The 21,413-nt window shown below is 42.7% G+C and overlaps 1 protein-coding gene across 1 annotated transcript in view; it reads left to right on the top strand.

Annotated features, from left to right (window-relative positions):
• tmeff1a (transmembrane protein with EGF-like and two follistatin-like domains 1a) overlaps positions 1 to 21,413 on the top strand; it is a gene marked incomplete at its 3' end in the record, with an annotated part of 100,394 nt that overhangs the window by 45,396 nt on the left and 33,585 nt on the right. The window contains exons 2-3 of the mRNA XM_005746363.1: positions 3,226 to 3,335; positions 10,737 to 10,866. Coding sequence (XP_005746420.1) covers positions 3,226 to 3,335; positions 10,737 to 10,866 — 240 coding nt within the window. The remainder of the gene's footprint in view (positions 1 to 3,225; positions 3,336 to 10,736; positions 10,867 to 21,413) is intronic.

Below are 21,413 nucleotides of genomic sequence, written 5' to 3'. Positions count from 1 at the left end.
ACACACACACACACACACACACACACACACAGCTGATCAGCAGTCGGCCTCCAGGCTGATGGATGTGGCTGCTGCTTGGACTTAATTAGCCACGACTGGCCTGCAGACCTACACGAGGCTGCTGAACTGGCTCATTTGCTCTGATTCTCCTGGGTTTGTCCATTATTTCTCACAGAGACGTCAAAATCGAGAAGGTGACACCTGAGATTTGAGAAATGAGATCAATAAGTGGAGGAAACTGGAGCAGCCGGACGATCGGATGGCATTAGGATAAACGATGATGCGACTCTGGGATATTTAACGATGGTTGGCTCTGCAGCTCTGAACGTTTACTGTCAGAATTTAAACTTCATATCTCACATTTTCTGTATTTTTTTTATGTCTCACGTGTTTCATTTGCTATTTCATTTTTTCCCGTATTTACTTTTTTGAATTTTTGAATAACTTCTGTCATATTTGAGATTCTGTTTCTAATGTTATTTTTGGCTCATTGTGTTATATTCATATTTTATATTGTTCTAGTTTTTTTGACATTTTTTCTTTTCCAGTAATTTTAATATGAGATTAATACTTTTAATCTCAGATTTAAGATTTTCTCATATTTAAAAAATTTTTTGCACAATTTTTCTGACTTTATTTTTAAAAGATTTTGACTTGTTAAAAGTCTTTGACGCTCTCGGTGTTTGTTATTTGTATTGTTTCCTCTCATGTTTTTACTTCTCATTACTTTTACCACATTTTTGGATTTTTACTAACCTTTTTAACTTTTTTTTTTTTCTTCTTTTTTGCCTGTCCCGTTTGGCTCTTTTTAACCTTTTTAACTTTAACCGCAGTTTATTTTTCTTTCTCTGTCACAAATTCACCCCTGAAAGTGAAATCTGATGTTTTGTTTGCGCGTCTCTGATGATGTGACGTTCACGTTCACTAATCAGCATCCTGATGATTAACTCTCAGATCAAACAGGTGAGACTCCTCAGCTGTTTGGCTCAGCGTGAGGTTCACGGTGAGGAAAACTGAAATCAGTAACCGATCACATGTGTAAGCTTCACACGTTCAGCATCGGTGAATGTTTGTGATATTTCTTAAACAGCATCTGTTTGCGCGTGGTCCTTGGCTGAAACACGTAAGAGGATTTTCACATCAGACACCATAACATTCATTTTAAAACTCGGCTGTTGTTACCTTGAACGACTTCTTCCAAACTCGCCTGTTACTCTTTTGTTTTCTTGCTCGTTGAGTCTGAGTGTTATTTTCTCAGCTGGAGTCTCACATCGCCCGTCTCTGAGACGCTGCTGAGCTCCAGGGTTGGCTGTTACTGCGGCCAGCGGCGGCCATTTTTGGGACTCAGGGAGGTTTGCAAACAGTAATTACAGGCCATTACACGGCTTCTCAAAGCCACTCGGCAGCGCTCGTGCCGGCACCGAGGCGGGAATCTGCTGCAGGAATCTCAAAGGAAATGTGGATTATTCAAGTTCACAGCACATTTCTGAGCCGTGTAGGCCTGTTATTATCTGTGTGTGTGTGTGTGTGTGTGTGTGTGTGTGTGTGTGTGTGTGTGTGTGTGTGTGTGTGTGTGTGTGTGTGTGTGTGTGTCGGCTCTAGAAGTCTCGCAGATAAAAATGCCCATAAATAAGTCGCCTTGTGACATTTCATGAACTGATCGTGAGTGAAAGTTTAAAGAGCCAAACTGATTCAGGATCAGCTGTGAGTTTGTCCCCGCAGCATTCAGCCTGAGAGCGGCGCTCTGATGTTTCAACAAGTTTCAACACTCAGTATCATATAGGTGTGTTTTCTACTACTAATGGGGGCGGGGCTTCTGAAATTAAAACCTTTTGTGTGAGAGGGGAGGCAAATAACAAGGATGTTGAAGAGATGGAGGTAGAAGGGCTTGTTTCAGACGGATGAACCGAGAGGATAAAACGAGTCATCAGAAGCTTCAGAGTCCGAGAATAAAAACATGGAGCAAGAAATGAGCCTAAAAACCATGTCGTGCATTAAATTATAAAGATTTTTATTTTGAATTTCTTTTTAATGTAACTAAACATTCAATAAATAAAATAAAACAAACAAGCTTCCTGATGAGGATTTTATTGACTCATTATAATTTATGTATTTTTAGGCTCCTTGTTTATTTCATTGTAAACTATCGTACCTTTTTATTGGCTATTAGGCCAAAGTTTGGTTCACATATCCCCTAAATTAGCCGTTGCCTCACAGAAGTCCCTCCCACCTGCTAACAATCCTTCTGAGGCTTATTTTGACTGTGCACCATGCAAAGCTGGGGGCTTATTATTATTATTATTATTAGTATTATTATTATTATTATTATTATTATTGTTGTTGTTATTATTATTTTATCCTTTGAAGTCATACAGTAGCACCTCTTGGAGTTCTAACTCCATGAGCCAGTCTACCAGGTTTGGATTAGCCTAGCACCGAACTGAAAGGATCTTTATTAAAAACAGTTTGTAGTCTAAGACGAGACCGACTGTTGTCCATCCCTGTAAAACTGAGCCATAGTGTTTACATGTTTATCCATGTAAACACTGTCAGGATAGGTTGATCCCAGATTATTCCGTTTATCTTGGATCTACCGATAGTATCAGGCTGGTTTACTGGGATACAGCAGGGTTTTCATGGTTAGGTTACACCACTTGATTTATTTAGCACCAATCCACAGTAACCGATTCAACCAGCGCGTTAGATTGAAGAGGAAAAATCACAGCGAAGAAGCCAGCGATTCCCCGGGAGAGAGCTTTTTTCCACCTGAACCGTCTCTGTGAGTCAGAGTACAGTCAGACTCCTGTAATTGTGAGCAGCTCCTCAGGCAGGTGAAGATGAGAAGTGACTTCTGCTTTGTGCATTAATGATGATACCACCCACCAGTTTTCTTCCCTCTGAGGAGAGCAGATTTCTCAGCTCTGCGAGTCCATCTGTTATTTCCCCGGTGTAAACACTCACCTGTAGTCCAGGTGTCTGCTCGGGCTGATAAACAATCATCTCTGTCGTGTCCGTATTTTTCCTGCAGCTCAGCTCGCCGTCTGCTCTCATTGTTCATAAACTCATAAACTTGTCTGGACTGAGCGTGTGATCAGAGCCGGGATGTCGGGATTTAGCAGCAGCACTCGTGGAGGTGCCGCAGGTGTGACTCACCTTATTGATCCGCCTGCCTGTTGTCTGTCTCCGTATTTAACGCGCTGCCTTTGTTTGTGTCTCTGCCGTTAGATCTGTCAGAGAAGAAGAGCGACCTGAGGGTCTGTGATGACTCCACCTGCCGATTCGGGGGCACCTGCAGAGAGGACGGCGCTCAGCTCAAGTGTGTCTGCCAGTTCCAGGTAGATGACATCATTTTTATTTTTTTTTTATCTTATCGGACATAAAATGTTTACCTGGTCATCAATGACATGTTTAAGTTAGAGTTGTGTTCCATTAGTTGATGTTAACAAGGTTCCAGAAACATTCGCTGATATTATCTATAAAGTGTATTACTGTATTTTCCGCACTATAAGGTGCACTTTAAATCCTTTCATTTTCTCAAAAATCGACCGTGCGCCTTATAATCCGGTGCGCCTTATGTATGAATTCTGATGTGCTTACTGACCTCAAACCCATTTTATGTGGTACACGGCGCTCAAAAATCTGTTAAAAAATGTTTTTGTACAACTTTGGTAAGCTACGAAGCCGCACCGCCTGATGGATTTTCGGAGCATTACAGCTATCGTAGTCAGGAGCCTCGCGGAGTAATCTGGGTCCTAAACTCCGTCCGCTTCAGGTCCCAAAAACAAACGAACACTGCGACATCACTGAGAGTTAGAAACTGTCTAAATTCTTTCATCTTTAATAAAATGATCAGCGTTGTAATAAGGTGCAACAATTAAGTTTAACATCCAGGCATCCATGAAAACAGAATTTATTAAGTTTAATGGAGTTTGAAGTTAGCATGGAGTTAGCTCGCTAGTTTCCACCTAAACATGATATAGCATGTTCTGACTGAGAGATTTCTGAAAAAATTTTAATGTGAAGACATGAAACTAAACAACAGTGACGTTTGTAGGGTTACTGAAGTTGGGCTAGCTGGTATATAATGATGTGCTACGTGGTCGCTAGCGACACAGCTATGTTAGCATAAACAGTGAAGCTGGAGGATGAACGCTAACTTTTTTCCACTCCATAAAAGTTAACGTGAGGGTTCCCGATGGTTAGGGACAAATGCAATCGCATGACAGGATGCTGTAAACGGACCAAACTTCAGTCAGGAGAACAACTGAGATAATCCATCCACAATACGAGGTTAGTCATTAATATACCGCAACAACATGGGAAAGTTTGACTTATCTGACTGTTTTGTTTTGCTTAATGTGCCTTACGGTGCAAAAATACGGTATTCTAGTAAATATTTGGAAAGCTGTGTGCAAACGTCTTGCCACCCCGCATGTCTTTATAGGTTGCCATGAAAACAGGAAGTGTTTGCAGCAGTTTACTGAAACATGCAAACATGCACAGAAATACAGCTTATGAGGCAAAAACAGAGTTTGTGCAATTCTAACAAGCCTGAACGTTGATGTTTGGTGTGACCACCTTTATTCCTTAACACAGGCTGAACATTTCTTGTCATTTAAGTAGTCTAACAGTAGGTGGATGGGATGAATGTCCAGATGCACGTCTCAGCTCCTGTGTCAGGGTTTTGTAAAATAAAGACCCTATGCAGTATAATACAGAGAGACCACAACGATCATATGACCCCCTATGAGCAAGCGCTTTGGGGACAACATTCATTGGCTTCCTGTTAAATCCAGAATTCAAAATCCTGCTCCTCACATACAAGGTCTTAAACAATCAGGCCCCATCTTATCTTAATGACCTTGTAGTACCATATCACCCTATTAGAGCACTTTGCTCTCGCTCTGCAGGCCTACTTGTTGTTCCTAGAGTATTTAAAAGTAGAATGGGAGGCAGAGCCTTCAGTTTTCAGGCCCCTCTTCTGTGGAACCAGCTTCCAGTTTGGATTCGGGAGACAGACACTATCTCTACTTTTAAGATTAGGCTTAAAACTTTCCTTTTTGCTAAAGCATATAGTTAGGGCTGGACCAGGTGACCCTGAATCCTCCCTTAGTTATGCTGCAATAGACATAGGCTGCCGGGGATTCCCATGATGCATTGAGTTTTTCCTTTCCAGTCACCTTTCTCACTCACTATGTATTAACAGACCTCTCTGCATTGAATCATATCTGTTATTAACCTCTGTCTCTCTTCCACAGCATGTCTTTATCCTGTCTTCCTTCTCTCACCCCAACCAATCACAGCAGATGGCCCCGCCCCTCCCTGAGCCTGGTTCTGCCGGAGGTTTCTTCCTGTTAAAAGGGAGTTTTTCCTTCCCACTGTTGCCAAAGTGCTTGCTCATAGGGGGTCATATGATTGTTGGGTTTTTCTCTGTATCTATGAAGCGCCTTGAGGCGACTTATGTTGTGATTTGGCGCTATATAAATAAAATTGAATTGAATTGAAAACGGGGAGGAAAAACTCCCTTTTAATCCTCCACCAAATCCAGGCTCAGGGAGGGGCAGCTATTAGTTGGGGGTGAGGGGTGTAAACACTGTGTGACAGGAATGCACACTCCATGCTTTAGTAACACTTATGTGCGTCTATATTTTGCACCCCATTTATGAAACAAATTCGCTAACAAAGCTAGGTAGCATTAGCTGATAATTCCACCCTCTTGTCCACACGCCGGTCACTTCTAGCTCTGAAAAAGCTAACATGGTGGTAGCCAGAATGCTAACTTTGATCAGTGCACAAGGAAGCACTATCTCTCATTGGCAGCTCAGGCGCCCTACCTCTGAAAATGAGACAGGCATGTCATGTTCACCTCCCTCTTTAATATGAAAATGGAGCAGTCACAGCAGCAGTGTGTGAATAATAAAATCCTGCGAGCAGCCGGCCTGTCTGCGGTCTCTTCTCAGTTAATTCTTGTTAGTTTTAGGAGCTAAAATGAGGAAAAACACCGTGAAGTTCTTTCTGACACATAAAGAAGCATGACCCGCCTGCAGCGTATTCCTCTGATATGAAACAAAATATAATTACTCTCCCGTCAGCCTGTTGTATTCGCTGCATATTTAGTCGAACGGCTGCAAAATAAAAGCAGCGGCAGCGTGAAGGGCAGCTCCTGGAAGCAGAATTCACCACAGAGCCGCAGCTTCACCGCAATAACAAGACACACGGCGGCTGTTTGAAGCTGGCCGTCACGCTCCGTGAGCTGAAAGCAGAACCCACATTCATGTGCACACAAAGAGGACAGAGCGAAGCGAGCGCAGCCGTTCGACGTGATCAGAGGAGTTTCACAGCTGTCCGAGCGAGACGGCGGCTCTGAGGAGTCTTCAGCTGCACACAGAAGCAGCGACAGCCTGAATTATAACTCTGATTGTAACAGGAGGAAGAGCCTGAAAGCCTTCCAGTCCACACTGACTGCATGATGAAAAGCCCGGCCCTTTGTAAACCCACCACCCACCCTGACCACCTGCAAAGTATGATGCAGTTCATGCCCTGAAGCGCGCAATACAGTCAAGTACAACTTGCAGAATGAGACTCGTGTAAGTCCACACCGCAGCCCCGACATCACCCAGAAAGCTTCTTCAGGACCTGAAGTTATTTGATCAGTGTGATGCTGTGTGAGACCACCAGTGCCGTTTCTCCATCTCACCGCCATTCGTTATGTTCACAAGTGTTAAAATATGATTATATTATAAAACTAGGAGATGAGCCTGGTGCGCAAACACAGGTACAATAAGTTCCTGCATGTGCTGTAGCAGCAACTGATCCCACACGACGTTCCGATCCTTTAAGGTTTATCCAAAACGCACTTCTGGCGAATGATGAGAAAAAAAGATCAAACATCCGAGTACCGAAGCTTGTTTCTGTTGCTGCACATCACAGACATGTATCCATGATAGTGACGCTCAAAGTAGAGGTATAAATAACGCTGAACAGAGATTTGATTTTGTCTTCAGATCAGGACACAGATGGAGTCGCAGTAACATTTATTTGGTGTCTTTCAGCCCTGAGAACTTCACGTGGAAATCTCCTGCATGGATGAAGTTCCAAGGGCTCAAAACAACAGAGTTAAACAAGTTATGGTACAAGCAGGGTGATTTTTCATGGAATGACCCTTTAATTTGTTGTAAATAGTTATCATCATGTCAAGCCTTTCTTTATAAATGCAGTCATTTAAAAGGTGACTGCCCCCTAGTGTCCAAATGTGTATCGCGGCAAAACAAAAGAAGAATAAAGAGCCGTTACAGGTAGTTCAAACATGCAGAAGTCTACTACTTCCTGCTGCAGCTTTGGATCTACATTTAATATTAAACAGTGCAAGCTTATTAATAAATAAACACTAAAATCGCTTATTAGCAGAAGCAAAGCCTTTCTGGCTGCTCCGCAAACCTCACACAGCTAAATCGTTCTGTTTTCATTTTTCTGCCACTAGACTTGCTAACAAGATGAACAGTAATTGTAATTGGAAGGCTTTGAAAGGTCAAGCACGCTGGATACTTTTGATAACGACCTGACTGTCATCTGTTTCCCATCTTCTGTTCTGCCTCCACAAAAGGCCTCAAGGACAGCCTGTAGGTTGCTTGTTGATGGTGCAAAAAACATCACACTGTGTTCTCGTGTCTGCAGGGAAGAGCAGATGTAGTGTAGGGGAAGAGGCGCTTCTGGGGGTTTTATAATGGGATCAAACAGCGGGGATCGAGGCCCAGTTGATTCAGATTTCTATATCTGAAAATTTATATGAAAACAAAGCACCGAAGCAAACCATGTGAAAAGTGGTTCAAGCTTCAGTGAGTTTTACTTGTGGGCAGGCGGAGGTGCCCGTCTCTGTGTTCAGTTCTCTACGTCTGCATCTTCACAAAGAATATTCATGGACGAGAACTTCCCCAAAGTCAACTGGGAGCATGATCCAGATGTTTGCAAAGTGAGTTTTATTTGGAGGCAAGTCATTTCCTGTCATACATATCCTCTTCCAGCAGTGGATGTTCATATTAAACTTCCTCGTGTGCCTAAAGCTCAGGCTGCAGACTGCTCAAAACACTTTTGCGTCTACTTTTGGATCTTGGTGATGTCATAGATTGGAAACCCCACCCACCTGCTCTTCAAACCTTCTGTTTGTGACAGTCAGCCAGTCAGTACAAAGCTGGCCTAAAGGGGAGGGGCTTGTTTCAGACAGAGGGGGAACTGAGGCTCTGCACCGAGGACCATTGTGAGATAAAGAAGGATTATTTTTAGCTGTTAGTCATGCAAAGCTACTCTAAAAGAGTAAAAATATGGAGCTGGAGATGAGCAGAACTGGCACTATTTAAATTTTCCCTTTTCAAATATAGTTTCTGACAATGGCTGTGCTTCACCTCGCAGCATTATCAGCTCTGTGAAAGTAAAAAGTGTCTGAGAGCTGAAGTGGCCCTTTAATGCAGATAAATAAATCTAACTCTGCACTGCGAGTCAGCAGTTTTCAGCGGATTTATCTCCCGTGGAGCCTTGAAATAGCTTGAAACCATTAAAACTTTATGGTTTCTGTGCAGGTTTGTGTATGTGTGAATGTAAATCAGTCCAAGACACACATTTGTACGTGTGTTACGCTTTAGTGAGATGACAGAGATCCTCATTAAAGCTATTTCACTGTCTGATAGGAGCTGCTCCACCTGCCTGCCTGCAGGCAGGGCCATGCAGTCAAAAGAATCAAACATCCACCTCCAATGAAACTCATCACACCTGCCTTCATTTAAAGGACTAATCTGTTCTATTTTCACCGAAATAAGCCTTCTGTTCTCCTCTAACCAGCAGGGATCCGACTAATTCCCGATCATTAAAACTTCTGAGTTTGCTTCTCTGAACAGAAAAAGAGCTTCAGTCACTAAAACTGAACAAAGAAAGCCAAACATGCTGATGAGTGCTGATAATGAGCTCTAGCTGAAAGTCTGATGGAAAGAAAAAAAACACGTTACAACAAATTTACTTCAGCAGAACAAAACCACAAAATGCTGACGGAGCAAACCAGGAAGACTCCTGACAGGACAGAAAAATGTTCTCCTCTCAGCTGGAGGTTGGATGCTGCTCATCGGTTGTTTTGTCTTTCATGGATTTCAGCTGCCGACTCCATCGGACTCTCTTCCTGTTGGATATGAACCTGGACTGCTTCTGCAGTGTGTTGGAGGTCACGGAGGTCAAACCTGCAGGGGATTCCTGCTAAATGATTGATGTGTGAGAGTTAATAGAATATGGATTGCTGAACACTGATATGTGTCCTTGGCAGCTGTAGCTTATAGCTGACAGTGTGAGCAGAGCGGGTTTATATAACCTCCATGGAGAGCGAATGAAACTCTGTAAGTGCCTGACAGCTTGCATCATATTTGACCCATATTGATCACACATGTACAGCACAGGCTTGATAACGCCATCTTTCTCCTCTCTACCTTTAAACGTGCACTGCATGGACTCATTTCAAGTCGTGAACTCATTTCTGTGCAAACATCCAAAGGAGGTGATGCTCAGGCTCAGGACCTTCAAAGAAAACATGCTGAGAGCCGCTCAGTTAAGAAGAAAACTAGAACCACATTGCAACAGTGTTGCAGAATAATATAGCGAATTACATTTGATAACATAGTAACGTTTCTCTGACTCTGATGTAACACAAATAAATAAAATACTCTGTATCTGAAGGGTTTTATTCAGGACTGTGTGTGTTTCTGTGAAAAACTGCTTGTAGGATCTCATTTAGCTGCTGTAACTCGAGGTGATCATATCGTGATAGTTTCTCATCGTCATACAAGAATTCTGGCCCAGACTTGTTCACAGCGTTGCTTTTTGAGGTTCTTTCATGCACATCTCTCTTTAAGTCCCACCACAGCATCTCAGTCAGGAGGTCAGAGGTCTGAACATTGACTGGGCCTCTGCAGAACTTGGGTCCTTTTCTGTTTCAGCCCTCGTGTTGTAGATTTGTTGCTGTGCTTTGGATCATTTCATCGTGCATGACCCAGTTTGGTCCAAGCTTTAGCTGTGGGACAGATGGCCTCACATTTGAGTCAAGAATCTTTCGATATGCAGAGGAGTTCAAGGTCAACTGTACGGTGCCCGAATCATCACTTCTCCACCTCCGTGCTTTGTAACGTGCTGTCACAAAACTCGGGGGTTTCTCTGAGCATTGGACGGTGTGAGATTGGGGTGAATTTGCTGGGAAAATTGTGGAATTGTGTTAACACACCTGAATGTTCCACACCAGCAAACTTCCACAGCTTCTGCTCTTATAATGTGCTCACACACGTGACTCCTATGAAACTCATGTGTTAAGTGTTTTTATTGTATTTCTGTTCTAAACTTTGTGACTTACAATCTGAGAAATGTCGTCCATATGACAACGAGTAAAATCTAAAGCTAACATTCAAACTGATAAACGCTGATAAAACTTAAAGCATCTAAACATGTTTTAACAATAAAAGCTTGACTCAAACGAGCAAAATAAAACCAAAATGTAAAACTAGACCTTATTGATCATCATTATTATTGTAACCAACAATAATTCCTGTAATGTATATAGCTGATGTAATTAATAGTTTTGCATAGTTGTGCTAGCGTCAATCTACATGTTTTTGACTCCTCCCCCTGAGTGAAGCGACCCCCTCTCTCTATGGTTCGTCTCCGTCGTCACACTGAAGCTTAATTAACATCTGATTGTGTTTGATTTCCAGTGTCACAAAAACTACGTCCCTGTGTGCGGCTCAAACGGAGACACCTACCAGAACGAGTGCTACAGGCGACAGGCGTCCTGCAAGCAGCAGAGACTCATCTCCCGGGTGTCCGACGGGCCCTGCTCCACCGGTGAGTGTGTGCCAGGAAGTACACAGTGTTGACGCAATGGAAACGGGAATTAACGCTGTCCGGGTGACTGACCGATTGAGAGTGAGGGTTCGTCAGAAAAGTGAATTATAACGGCTCATTTACTGATATCGAGCTGCGAGGACATCAGTCAGGCTATGAGGGCTTCCGCCGTTTAAGGCGTCATCTGAGGGAATCATTCAGCTGCCGCCTCATATTAAGAGTCGTGGCGTCTTCATTTGAACATCGCCTTCATTCGTCTTCATTCTGTTCCATCACTCATGATGTAATGGCTTTTTTAAAACAGCACAGAGGGAATTACGAAGAGAAACTGTCGAGAAACAACCTCATATACAACCTCATGATATACACACCGTCTTAAAGCATCCAACTTTTAAATATATATATACTCAGCGCCTGATATAATCAATCAATGCTGCGAGTGATGCAGGTGAGTGCAAAAAGCAGTTCAAGTAACAAGTCTTCTGCTGCTCTGACACTAAAACCTAATTTCACATTTCAGTTTGCACAGATTATTTTTCAAGAAAAAATATGAGAAATTTGCTACGTTTCCATTTGTTGTGGGCCTGTTCTATTCTTGGACTCTACTAAAGGAGCTTTGTGTGATTTACAGTTCACAATAATCCTTATTTATCTTATCTTGGGCCTTAATGCTGTCCACCAGTAGATGCTCTCTGTTTTAGCTCCTCCCACTCCCATTATGCTAACAATCTTCTGATTGGCTGCCTCACTCAAAAGATTTTAAACAGCAGGAGGGGCTTCTGTGCCTGTAATGACCATATTAGGGATATCCCCTCTCTGTGACATCATATAAATCCAAGAGTAGAAAAAGGCTGCAGCAGTGAAGCTGAGAGGAGCCGACATAATGAAGGTAGAGAGTTTAAACATTTGGGCACCAAAGCAACGGACAGTCAGGGTGGAGTGGGTGGAGGCAGGTGTCAGCGGTGATTTGTGATAGAAGCACAGCAGCAGAGTGGACGGGAAGGTTTAAAGCTGGTAGTTGTGATTCTGCTGTGATGTGTGATTTGGAGACAGTAGCACTGACAAAGACAGGCGGCCGAGCTAAGAGTAAGACTTTCACTGGGAGTGAGCAGGAAGGACTGGATTCACTCAAGAGACAGAGGTGGAGATGATGTGGATGTGTGCAGAGGAGGAAAGGTGGATATATTAGACGAAAGATGATGAAGATGGAGCTGCCAGGCTGGAGGAAAAGAGGAAGATCTAAGCAGCTGAAAGAAGAAGAAGCAGAAAACTGCCCGATTTTAGATTTCAGAGCAGTTTGAAACTAAACTTTGAGGCTTAAATAGAGAGAGATGTCGCTGCAGTCACGTACTCGTGACATCCTCTCCAACAGAATATTTTCATTCAAGTTTGCAGATGTTTGTAGAAAAACTACTTTTAAGCTGTAATTAGTCTGCTGTGACCGTCATTACGAGAGGAAGTTTTAAAAAAGCCGACATTTTCTAACACAAAGGGATTTTTTAAAAAGTATCGAAGAACTTTCAAATTTTTTATAGACCTTTTTATTAGATACAAGCTAAAACCATTAAAGTTTACTGCTTTTTACGAGAGACAAAGACACTGGTTGTGCCGCTTTGTTTATTCAGAATATTTTTCACAGCCACAGTTAGCAGCAGATAATTATACGTTTTTTTAATATATACACACAATTCTCGTTTCCCGACCAGAGCGTCAGTATCCAGTAAAGGTCCTAAGCTGCCCCCCCCCACCATGCTAACCAAGCCTACCTCAGACACGTGCGCTGCCCAGATTAACAAGGACCACATCAGGTGTTGAGCAACCAGGACACCCTGATGAGAGCTGGGCTACTGGAACTAGACGGTGGGTGAAAACAGGGCGCTGTTGGAACGCTACTACACGAGTAACCCCAGCGGAAAAATCACCTTTGTTGCTGAAAGATTTGATAGATCACATTTGAGCCTCTGCTGAGTGTAACTGCTCGGTCTCTGACCCTGGACTTTCATAACCCTCCAGGTTTGGGAGGATTTTACTGACTCGTTCAGCGACTCGTAATTAAAATTGATCTGCGGCTGATTAACTGGCTCGTTCTCTGAAATCAATGTGACTGATGACGTTGTGCAGAGTTCAGAGGAAAAGCCGAGGACGAGCTCTCAGCGTTTGATGTTCAGTCAATTAAAAACATAATGACAGTGAACTCGGAAGGCATGAAAACGCGGCAGCAAGGCCGACTGCTGGAGCGTAATTAAAAGTATAAGTGAGGCACTTATTCACATTATAAAAGCCAGAGTTTGAAATATGATGAGTTCTATGTTTGTGCAGAGAAACACCTGAAATACTTCATATTATACAGTTTCTAGTTAAAAGCTTGTCTTTTCTAACAGCTCAGGTCTGCTGTGTTATCTTATTTTCAGGGAAATGAAACGTCTCTTCATGTTGTTGACATTGAAAGGATCTATATGTGTGGTTAGAATCAGTTCATGCTGAATAAATCAAATAAAATAGCTGCAGCTCTGATGACCTTTGACGAGCTCTGTAAACCTCAGGGATGTGTTGGAGTCCGACTCACCGTCACATCCATTGATCAGTTATTAAAGTGGCCCTCCTGCATCAGAACCAACACCCACACAGACGAACAGCAACAACACAACCTGGAACAGAAGATTGAATCTTGATTTTCAACGCCCAACGCGCATGTTCAAAACAAAGGGCAGCCGGTTTAATCGCTCACAGCGAGCGGGGAGAATGCAGGCGGTGAGAGCTTCTGACGTTATATCGATTTAAATCAACAGAGCCTCCGCTTTCTTTGTTTTTCTGACCGTTGGGTCGTTAAGATGCTGACATCACTTATAGTCTTCAAAGTTATTTCCGAGCACATCACAACAGTAACTACTGGAGAATAGTTCAGTCTGGACTATTGTTCCTGTTCTCGCATCGTTTTTAGGAATGTCTGAAGTTCAGTGCAAATAATCTTCCTGAGTCATGAAATAAAATCTTTCCAGTTGTTCGTCGTGTCTTTGATCTGAGCTCTGTTCGCCCCTTATTTGTGTCTTAGCCATTTAAAAACTGAGGTTGGTTATTTGTTTGTTGAATTTCTCTTGTTCTCTGATGACGTATCGACTGACTTTCTAGTCCGAGGGTTTCCTGCTATGCCCGAGCCTCCCAGTCTTTTTAATGTGCTGCAGTTCTGGCTCTTATTTTTGAGAAATGAAACAAGCCTCCAAAAACTGTAGTCCTCGCTCTCCTCTGCCTTTTTATTGGCGTTATTCATGTGCAGCACATCTTTAACTGCTTAAAACCTCACAGTGAAACTGCAGCCCAGGGGCGCCGCCACTCCACATATTTTAACCCTTCATTAAAGTGTCACTCTTGGTCCAAATAAGACTTCAGTGTGGACGTCCAGCTCAGCGCCGGGTGTTTTTATTGAGTTGGTCCTTGTTTTCAGTCTGATTTCTGTGTTCGTGGTCATCTAGTAAGTCAATTATATTAATTTCTGTTTACAAACCTGAAAACCTCTCAGCTTTGAATCATTTAAAAAAAGAAGATGCCCGAAGTTTAGCCGTAGCATCTGATTTAGCGTGGGTCATTTGATGGTCGCTCCATGTTGGGCTTTGTTCTGACAGACACTTTGGTTCTGTTATATATTTTGTGGCATCTTGTCCCCTCCCAGGCCTGTTTTACTCTGAAAGCCTGTGTAGATCATTAAAACCACTCATTATCTTTAAGAAGTCAGATTGCAGCACAAGGCCGACAGTATCCTGATTACTTACGAAGATCCTGACCACTTAAAGCTTAAGATCTAACAGATGGAGTTTTACTGCATCAGGACAATTAATACCACATTAGCACGTCACACCACAGCCATCCTGAAGCCATGATCATTACTGTGCTGCTGTAACCTTTAGTCAGCCTTTCCTCCAGATGCTGAACCCACTGCTCCCATTAGTGAGCTGCTGCTGGTGCTAACAGTTGGTGATCTGGCTTTCCAACGCCTCACTGGGAAAACCATTGCTTTGAGGTTCTGGCTATGTGAGCAGATGTGCTCTTATACTTGAATGTGCAAAAATATTTGACTTTAATTACATAATTAAAAGTAGCAAACCATAAAAACAGGATGAGACTGTATTTACACAAACCTTTGGCCATATGCTCCGTATCTACAGAGCCGTGTGTGAGGAATGAATCAGGTTTCATTTCCCAAAGGCTGCTGGTCTTCCACAGCTGGATGCTCACCAGCCATCCATCAGAGCTACGCTAAAGCACTAACAGGTTAGCATTTTCCCCATCAAACACCCCGCAGATTCCCTGGACTCGGATGTCTCTGCAGGCCAGACAGATTTTATGTCTCCTCTCCTGAGAAATGAGTTGTGGAAACTTATAGCAACGCCACAGCGGCTACGTTGGTGGTGGCGGTCAACTCCATCTGCAGGGGCAGTGGCCTGATTTCCCAGGAGGCATCGGCTGGTGCTCTGCTCTTATTACCCACTACACCGGAGAGCTTGTGCCCTCCACTTTCCTCGCCTCCCTCCTGGCCTTCTGCAATTTCCTCTCCCTGAGATTTATGCTTCCTGTAATTGGAGCGTTCGACGGCTTTGAGCCGAGGCAACCGCACGAAAGCTCAGCTGATTTTATTTCCCCGAGCAGGACAGGAGATGGAGGAAATGCAGCGATTTGGGTCCCTTTTTTTCTTAGAGAGCAGTGTGGGAGGTTACAGGAGCTGGGACGGCTGAGACTCCTCGCTGGGATCTGATCACAGGTCAGTGGTGGGTGTAGCTGCCCAGCTGAGAGGCTGAGACTCCACATTAGCCTCAGGTCAGACTTATTACTCTTTAAAACGCTCGTTGTTGGCTTTCTGGCTCCATTGGCTGAGGAGAGCAGAGAGCAGAGCAGATTTCACAGCTAGAAGAAGATGATGTGACATTACAGACCTTTGAAGTTCAGACAGCAAACTTTTCAAGGGAACTTCTTCTGCTTTCTGCCGTATATATACTGTTCCAGTGGGTGTTCATATTAAATTATACCAAAAGTATCAAATAATGATGCCAGCAAATGTGGATATTCTCTCAGGCTTCAGCCTGCTCTAAACACTCACACAGTCTTTACCCCACAGCCATAAACGGCTGATGCGGTAACGTCGTCACCGGGTGGGCGGTGTGGACAACTAAGCTTGTGATTGAGGCGATATAGGAGCCTCAAAGTTTTACCATGAGTGGATTTACTAAAAGTTTAAATCTCAGTGACCTCGACCTCAACGTTAGGTCACTGTCAACTATGGCAGCACAGGTGTGTCTGCTAGGAGGCTGACGGATGGCTGCCTGAGGTTTTTCTCTAGTCTTGGATCTGCATGATGTCATAGAGAGGGGATATCCCTCATAAGTCATCTGAGGCACACCGCTGTAGCAGTGAATCCTTTTTTGTGCTGTGCAGCCAATCAGAGGGAAGGCTCAAAGGGGGAGGGGCTAAATCGTGTAGTTTCAGACAGAGAACAAACTGAGGGGATGGACCAAGGCCCAGGCGCTTTATATTGTAAGATAAAGACCAGTAAAGATGTTCATTAATTACAAACGACTAAATTATTGATGCACTCCTGCAGCTAAAGCAGAGTACTCTGAATACAGCGAGCTCATGATCCATCACAGTTCAGGTCGTTGCCAGTGAAACAACATATCTGACCTTTACCTTGATTGCAGTTTGGGTAAAAACTCATTAGTTTGTGCGAGTTTGATTAAATTTGGACCACTACTGTAGGAGTAGCAATTCTGGAATGAGCTTATTGATCCTTTAATTCAATTCAGTTTTATTTATATGGCTCTAAATCGCAACAAAGCACTTTATATTGTAAGATAAAATGCTAAAATAATACAGAGAAAACTCCAAAAATCAGACCAACCTTATGAGCGAGCACGTGGTGACAGTGGCAAAGAAAAACTCCCTTAAACAGGAAGAAACCTCCTGCAGAGCCAGGCTCAGGGAGGGGCCAGTTGGGGTGTGGGGAGGGCAAAAGTTTATAAGATAAATGAAGATAAATTGTAACCGAATCAAGCAGAGCTCCTCTAGTTTAAAGAAGAGAAAGCCTGAACACTTTTTTATTACTTTACTGTGTGTAAAATAGTAGAATTAAATTGAAAAAAATGTAAATAACTAATCAAAAACAACAATACCCATGAGCCTCCAGCACCAGTCAGGTGTGTGTGTGGGGGGGGGATAAACATTAAGACTGTAATTTAAAGACGGCACCACTGTAGCCAAATATGTCAAAATGTGACCAAATAAGAAAAATTCTATGAAATATTAAAATTGTAATAAAATCAAGACAGTTCTCACTGTCTGCGCTCTTTTGGTTTCATGGGGGCCACTCATGAGATTGTCCTCACGAATAAGTCAGAATCTGAAAAAAAACATTAGTTATTGTCTTTATTTATTATTATTTTACAAGGACGCTGTCCATAAAAGACTGTTACACAAATACACGCAGACTGGTCTGTTCAGAGTTTACAGCAGGACCCTCGATGTTGCTGTTTCCAACCAGTAACTCCAACAGATCATGTGTAGCAGAAGCAGCTGGTTATGGGTGTTGAATCATTTCCCTGCCTGGATGGAACCTGATGTCTTTATAGTCTGATTAAGTGGAAGCAGAATGACTTTCTTAGATCGGCTCTGATTGGCCTAAAGGGAGGTTGGCCTCAAAGAAAATGAGCTAAAGCAGCTTGGTTCAGTTGAATCGAATGGCTCTACCGAGGTTCGTAAGATAAATAAGGATTATTTTGAACTGTGAGTCATGCAAAGCTGTTCTAGTGGAGTCCAATAATAAAAACTACAGAGGTGGAAATGAGCACAAGAGGTCCACTTTAAAAGCAAAACTGGACCTGGCTATCGATAGCATGTGCTGTTTAGTATGCAGATGCAGTGAGCAGCTCTGGGACAAACATCAATGTCATCGATTTTCCTTCATGTTTATGTGAACCTGAGATACAAACAGGGCCCCGCTGGAGCCGGAATGAGCTTATCGATGGCCAGGCCAGCGTCCCCAGGAATTACGCCCAGTCCCACACCAGTCTATATCTGAAGCCAACATTTAGTGCTAATGCAGGGAGACTTGTGTCCTTTAGGCAGCGAGCGTTTGGAGGTGTGGAGGCGCTCTGGATGAGGTGGGAATCTTTATTAATCTCAGATCCTGTTCTTGGCCCAATTAGTTTGTAAATCAGTTGTTTGATCAATACAAAGACGAGCTCTTTGTGCACTTCATTATGTGTCAGAGCACTCGCCCTGCAGATGAAACATACTTCCCCTTTAATTAGGAGCTGGAGTGTGCAGGATGTTCTAACGTAAAACCTTTTTCCTGGGTGATTATTAAAACTCACTGAGGTCTGAGTTACAACATCAGACATTTCTGACCTGTCACAGTACCAGATCGTTTGTAGAAATTGTCCAGTGTTCAGCTGGTTGTAGTTTTACGGACTTCATAGTTAATAAAAAGAAATCAACCTGCTTTTGGTCCTTTTTCTGTCTTTAAGTGGTTCATCTTAACATATTTGCCGGGATTGTTAGTCTCCAGAGGATGGATCCTCTTGATTTTGTAGGTTCTTCTCTTCACACCTACTGAACAGATTACAGGTGTATTTAACACTCAGCAGGTCACCGGGGAGCCAGGCTGTCGAGAAGGGTTTGGTTAACTTCCTGCTCTTTTACATGACATTTTTACATGTAATAATATTTAAGAAGGTCCAGTTACACAACACATCCTCAAACAAAGACCCAAAATATTCCACATGCATTATAAATCAATGCACTAGCCTAATGGTTGTAGCGGTGATATTAAAATTTCTTGTTTAAAGTAAAAAATTCAAGCGAAAAAAAATGCATTTGAAAAAGCGCTTAATTTAAAATAACACAAAGGTTTAGTTTGACACCAGCAAACTGCATTTTTCTCCTTTTTCATAACCTTGTAAATCGTCTCAGAATTCTGTCTCTGACTTATTTCATTACACTACAAACATCGACGACTGTAAGGACAAAGGAAAAGACTTTGCAGACACCAATATTGAAGCGAAGTCCAGTAACAGGTCCGGCGTGAGGTGACCGAGGCTCTAAATGTGTAGACCAGACCTGGGTTTGGTGACATAATCCTCTGTCATCAGATACCTTCTGCATCTCTTGTGACATTCAAGGAGTATTTTTGGCATCATGGCTCTGATGGGTGAAGCAATTGTGGCCACTGAAAGGCCAAAGACGGGTTTTTAACTCGCAATAATAACCACCTTCAGGTAACTGCTGTTGTGATTTGGTGCTATATAAATTGAATTGAACTGAACTGAATTGAGAGATAACTGCCCTGTCTGAGGCAAAGAAAGTCCTTATTAGTAGGATGGAGTGATGGTAGCGTCTTAAGGTTGCAGGTGTTGGTGTATCAGCTCTTTTTTTAATGATATTTTTACTGGTTTAAAGTGTAAATAAGCACTCAGTCACGATTAGACACTAGAAACTACTCGGTAAGGTTTCAGCACTGAAAAGAAGCTTAGATTAGGCAGCAGAGTCCTCTCGGTTTGGTTTTAGCTTTAAAACCTTACTGGTTTGGTTAGAAAAAGAAGTTTGGGTTATAAGACGCTCATCAACGACAGTAACCCTGCTCATTAATTAACAATGTGTTTGCAGCGTCATAACCGAATGCATCAGGGCGCCACAGGACAGCAGACTTACTGTCAGGATGACAGCAGGCTGGTCATGACGTGAACAGTAAAGTTCGTGTAGCTTTGGGTTAAAAACAGCAGCTTGTGTTTAAATTTAATGTGAATTAAATTATCGCACCTACATCTCTCCACATCTGTCAGGATGTTTGAGGAGGTGGGTTTCAGCTCATCATTCGTCCTGTCAGGCCTCATTTGCTTTTCATTATTTTGCACATTAGGAACACCTTTTAATGATATTTAGCGTTCGGAAGCAGATTGATTTACAGATGTGGACGGCAGCAGAGGAAGCAGCGAGCTGCGGTAAAAGCCTCGGCCTGCTTCATTAACCACAGGGTCAGCCATGTTTCATTTCCTCAGCGGGTTTTATTGACTCGGTGCGGCTGCAGCGTCCGATTCTTCTGTAGGAGTTTAACTCTGTAGGAGTGAACGTGTCCACGCGGTTAATGAACAGTTACGTATCCTTATAATTATAATGATCCTCCACCGTCTGTAGGTGGCTGACAAAGGTGTTAGAAAAGCAGCGACGCAGCTGAAGGTGTTTTCACAGATTAAATGAAAGATGCTCTTTTTTCTCTTCTCAGGATGAAAGTTGTTTTTTTTAATCCGAGGTTCTTTGAAGTTTATTGATCAGAAAGAGTTGGTGTCTGCGATCCAGTGTCCAACGCAGTTACAGATTCTTTTTATCAGCTGGATCTAAAACCTAAAGCTTCTCAGTCTGATTCAACCTCGCATTCTTTCATCTTCTTCCATCTTCCTGTCTGCCTGCATCCCTGCTTTTTCAGGTTTGATCAAATCACAACTGTAAACTTCAAATTTGAGCTTTTCTTCAGTTTTTGATAAAGAAACAACTTGTTTCAAAGGTTTTTTGCAGAAAACTGCCTCCATCCTGCCCTGTGTGTTCTCATCCTGCAGGGTAAACAGTCATTTTCAGATGTTGGTGACATCTCACGTCTCAAACACATCACTGCTCAGACAGACATTTAATCCTGTTTTAAACTGCTGCAAGCTGGAGGGAGGGTGCTGGAGCAAGGATACCGTGGTTCTGGTCCAGTATGACCATTTTGTGCTTTACTGTTTGTTTTACTGCACTTTAGTTCAGTTTTCTGAATATCTCGAAGGAGAAAGATCCAAACTCAGGACTCTGAAGAAAAAACTGTTCAAAATCCCAGACCTCTGTCCGAGGCTGTGGTCGGACCAAGCAGGAATTTCCTGGGCTGAGAAATAAGCCAAGGATGGGACAGAGCCAAATTAAAACTATGTATACTGTCCACATGCCAGCTTATCTAAATAAGTGCTTTCTATAAATACTGTGAGTCGGTATACTGACGGCAGTCATCTTTAACAGCTGGATATCTGCATTTCATCAGAACATTAAATTGTAAGTGGATTGATTTTTATTTAGCAGTTTTCTAGTCTTATTGACACAAAAATATCACATTCACACATTTATAAACATTCTCTTCAGTCTACGCCAACCGAGCAGTGAAACACCATAAACTGCAGTCCCTCCAATGGCCACTTGAGGTTTGTTCAAAGGTGAGAGTCCAATGTTTATATATTCAAGTTTACAGAGAAACTACGTTTACTGTAGTTTTATGTCTCTAAAGTTAATAACAGTGCATGGCGAATCTTAATATGACCCGACCATTTCAATTTAATTGAGGAATAAAATTTACCTAAAGTCAGAAAAGGCAACAAAATCGTTTCAGGAACACCACGTGTCTGCGTCTGTGAAAATCAATGACTTTGACAAACTCAGTCAAGTATTAGATGTCCTGCACAGCAAATCCAGCATGTCCAAATTAACACTGTCAGATTTGATTTCAACACTATTAAAGTGTCTATATGGGTCCACACCAGAGA

The sequence above is a fragment of the Pundamilia nyererei genome, unplaced genomic scaffold, assembly GCF_000239375.1.
Source record: "Pundamilia nyererei isolate P.nyererei 1_Seehausen unplaced genomic scaffold, PunNye1.0 scaffold00177, whole genome shotgun sequence".
NCBI lineage: Eukaryota > Metazoa > Chordata > Actinopteri > Cichliformes > Cichlidae > Pundamilia > Pundamilia nyererei.
Note: the sequence above shows the minus strand (reverse complement) of the source record. Positions and strands in the feature narration are given on the sequence as shown.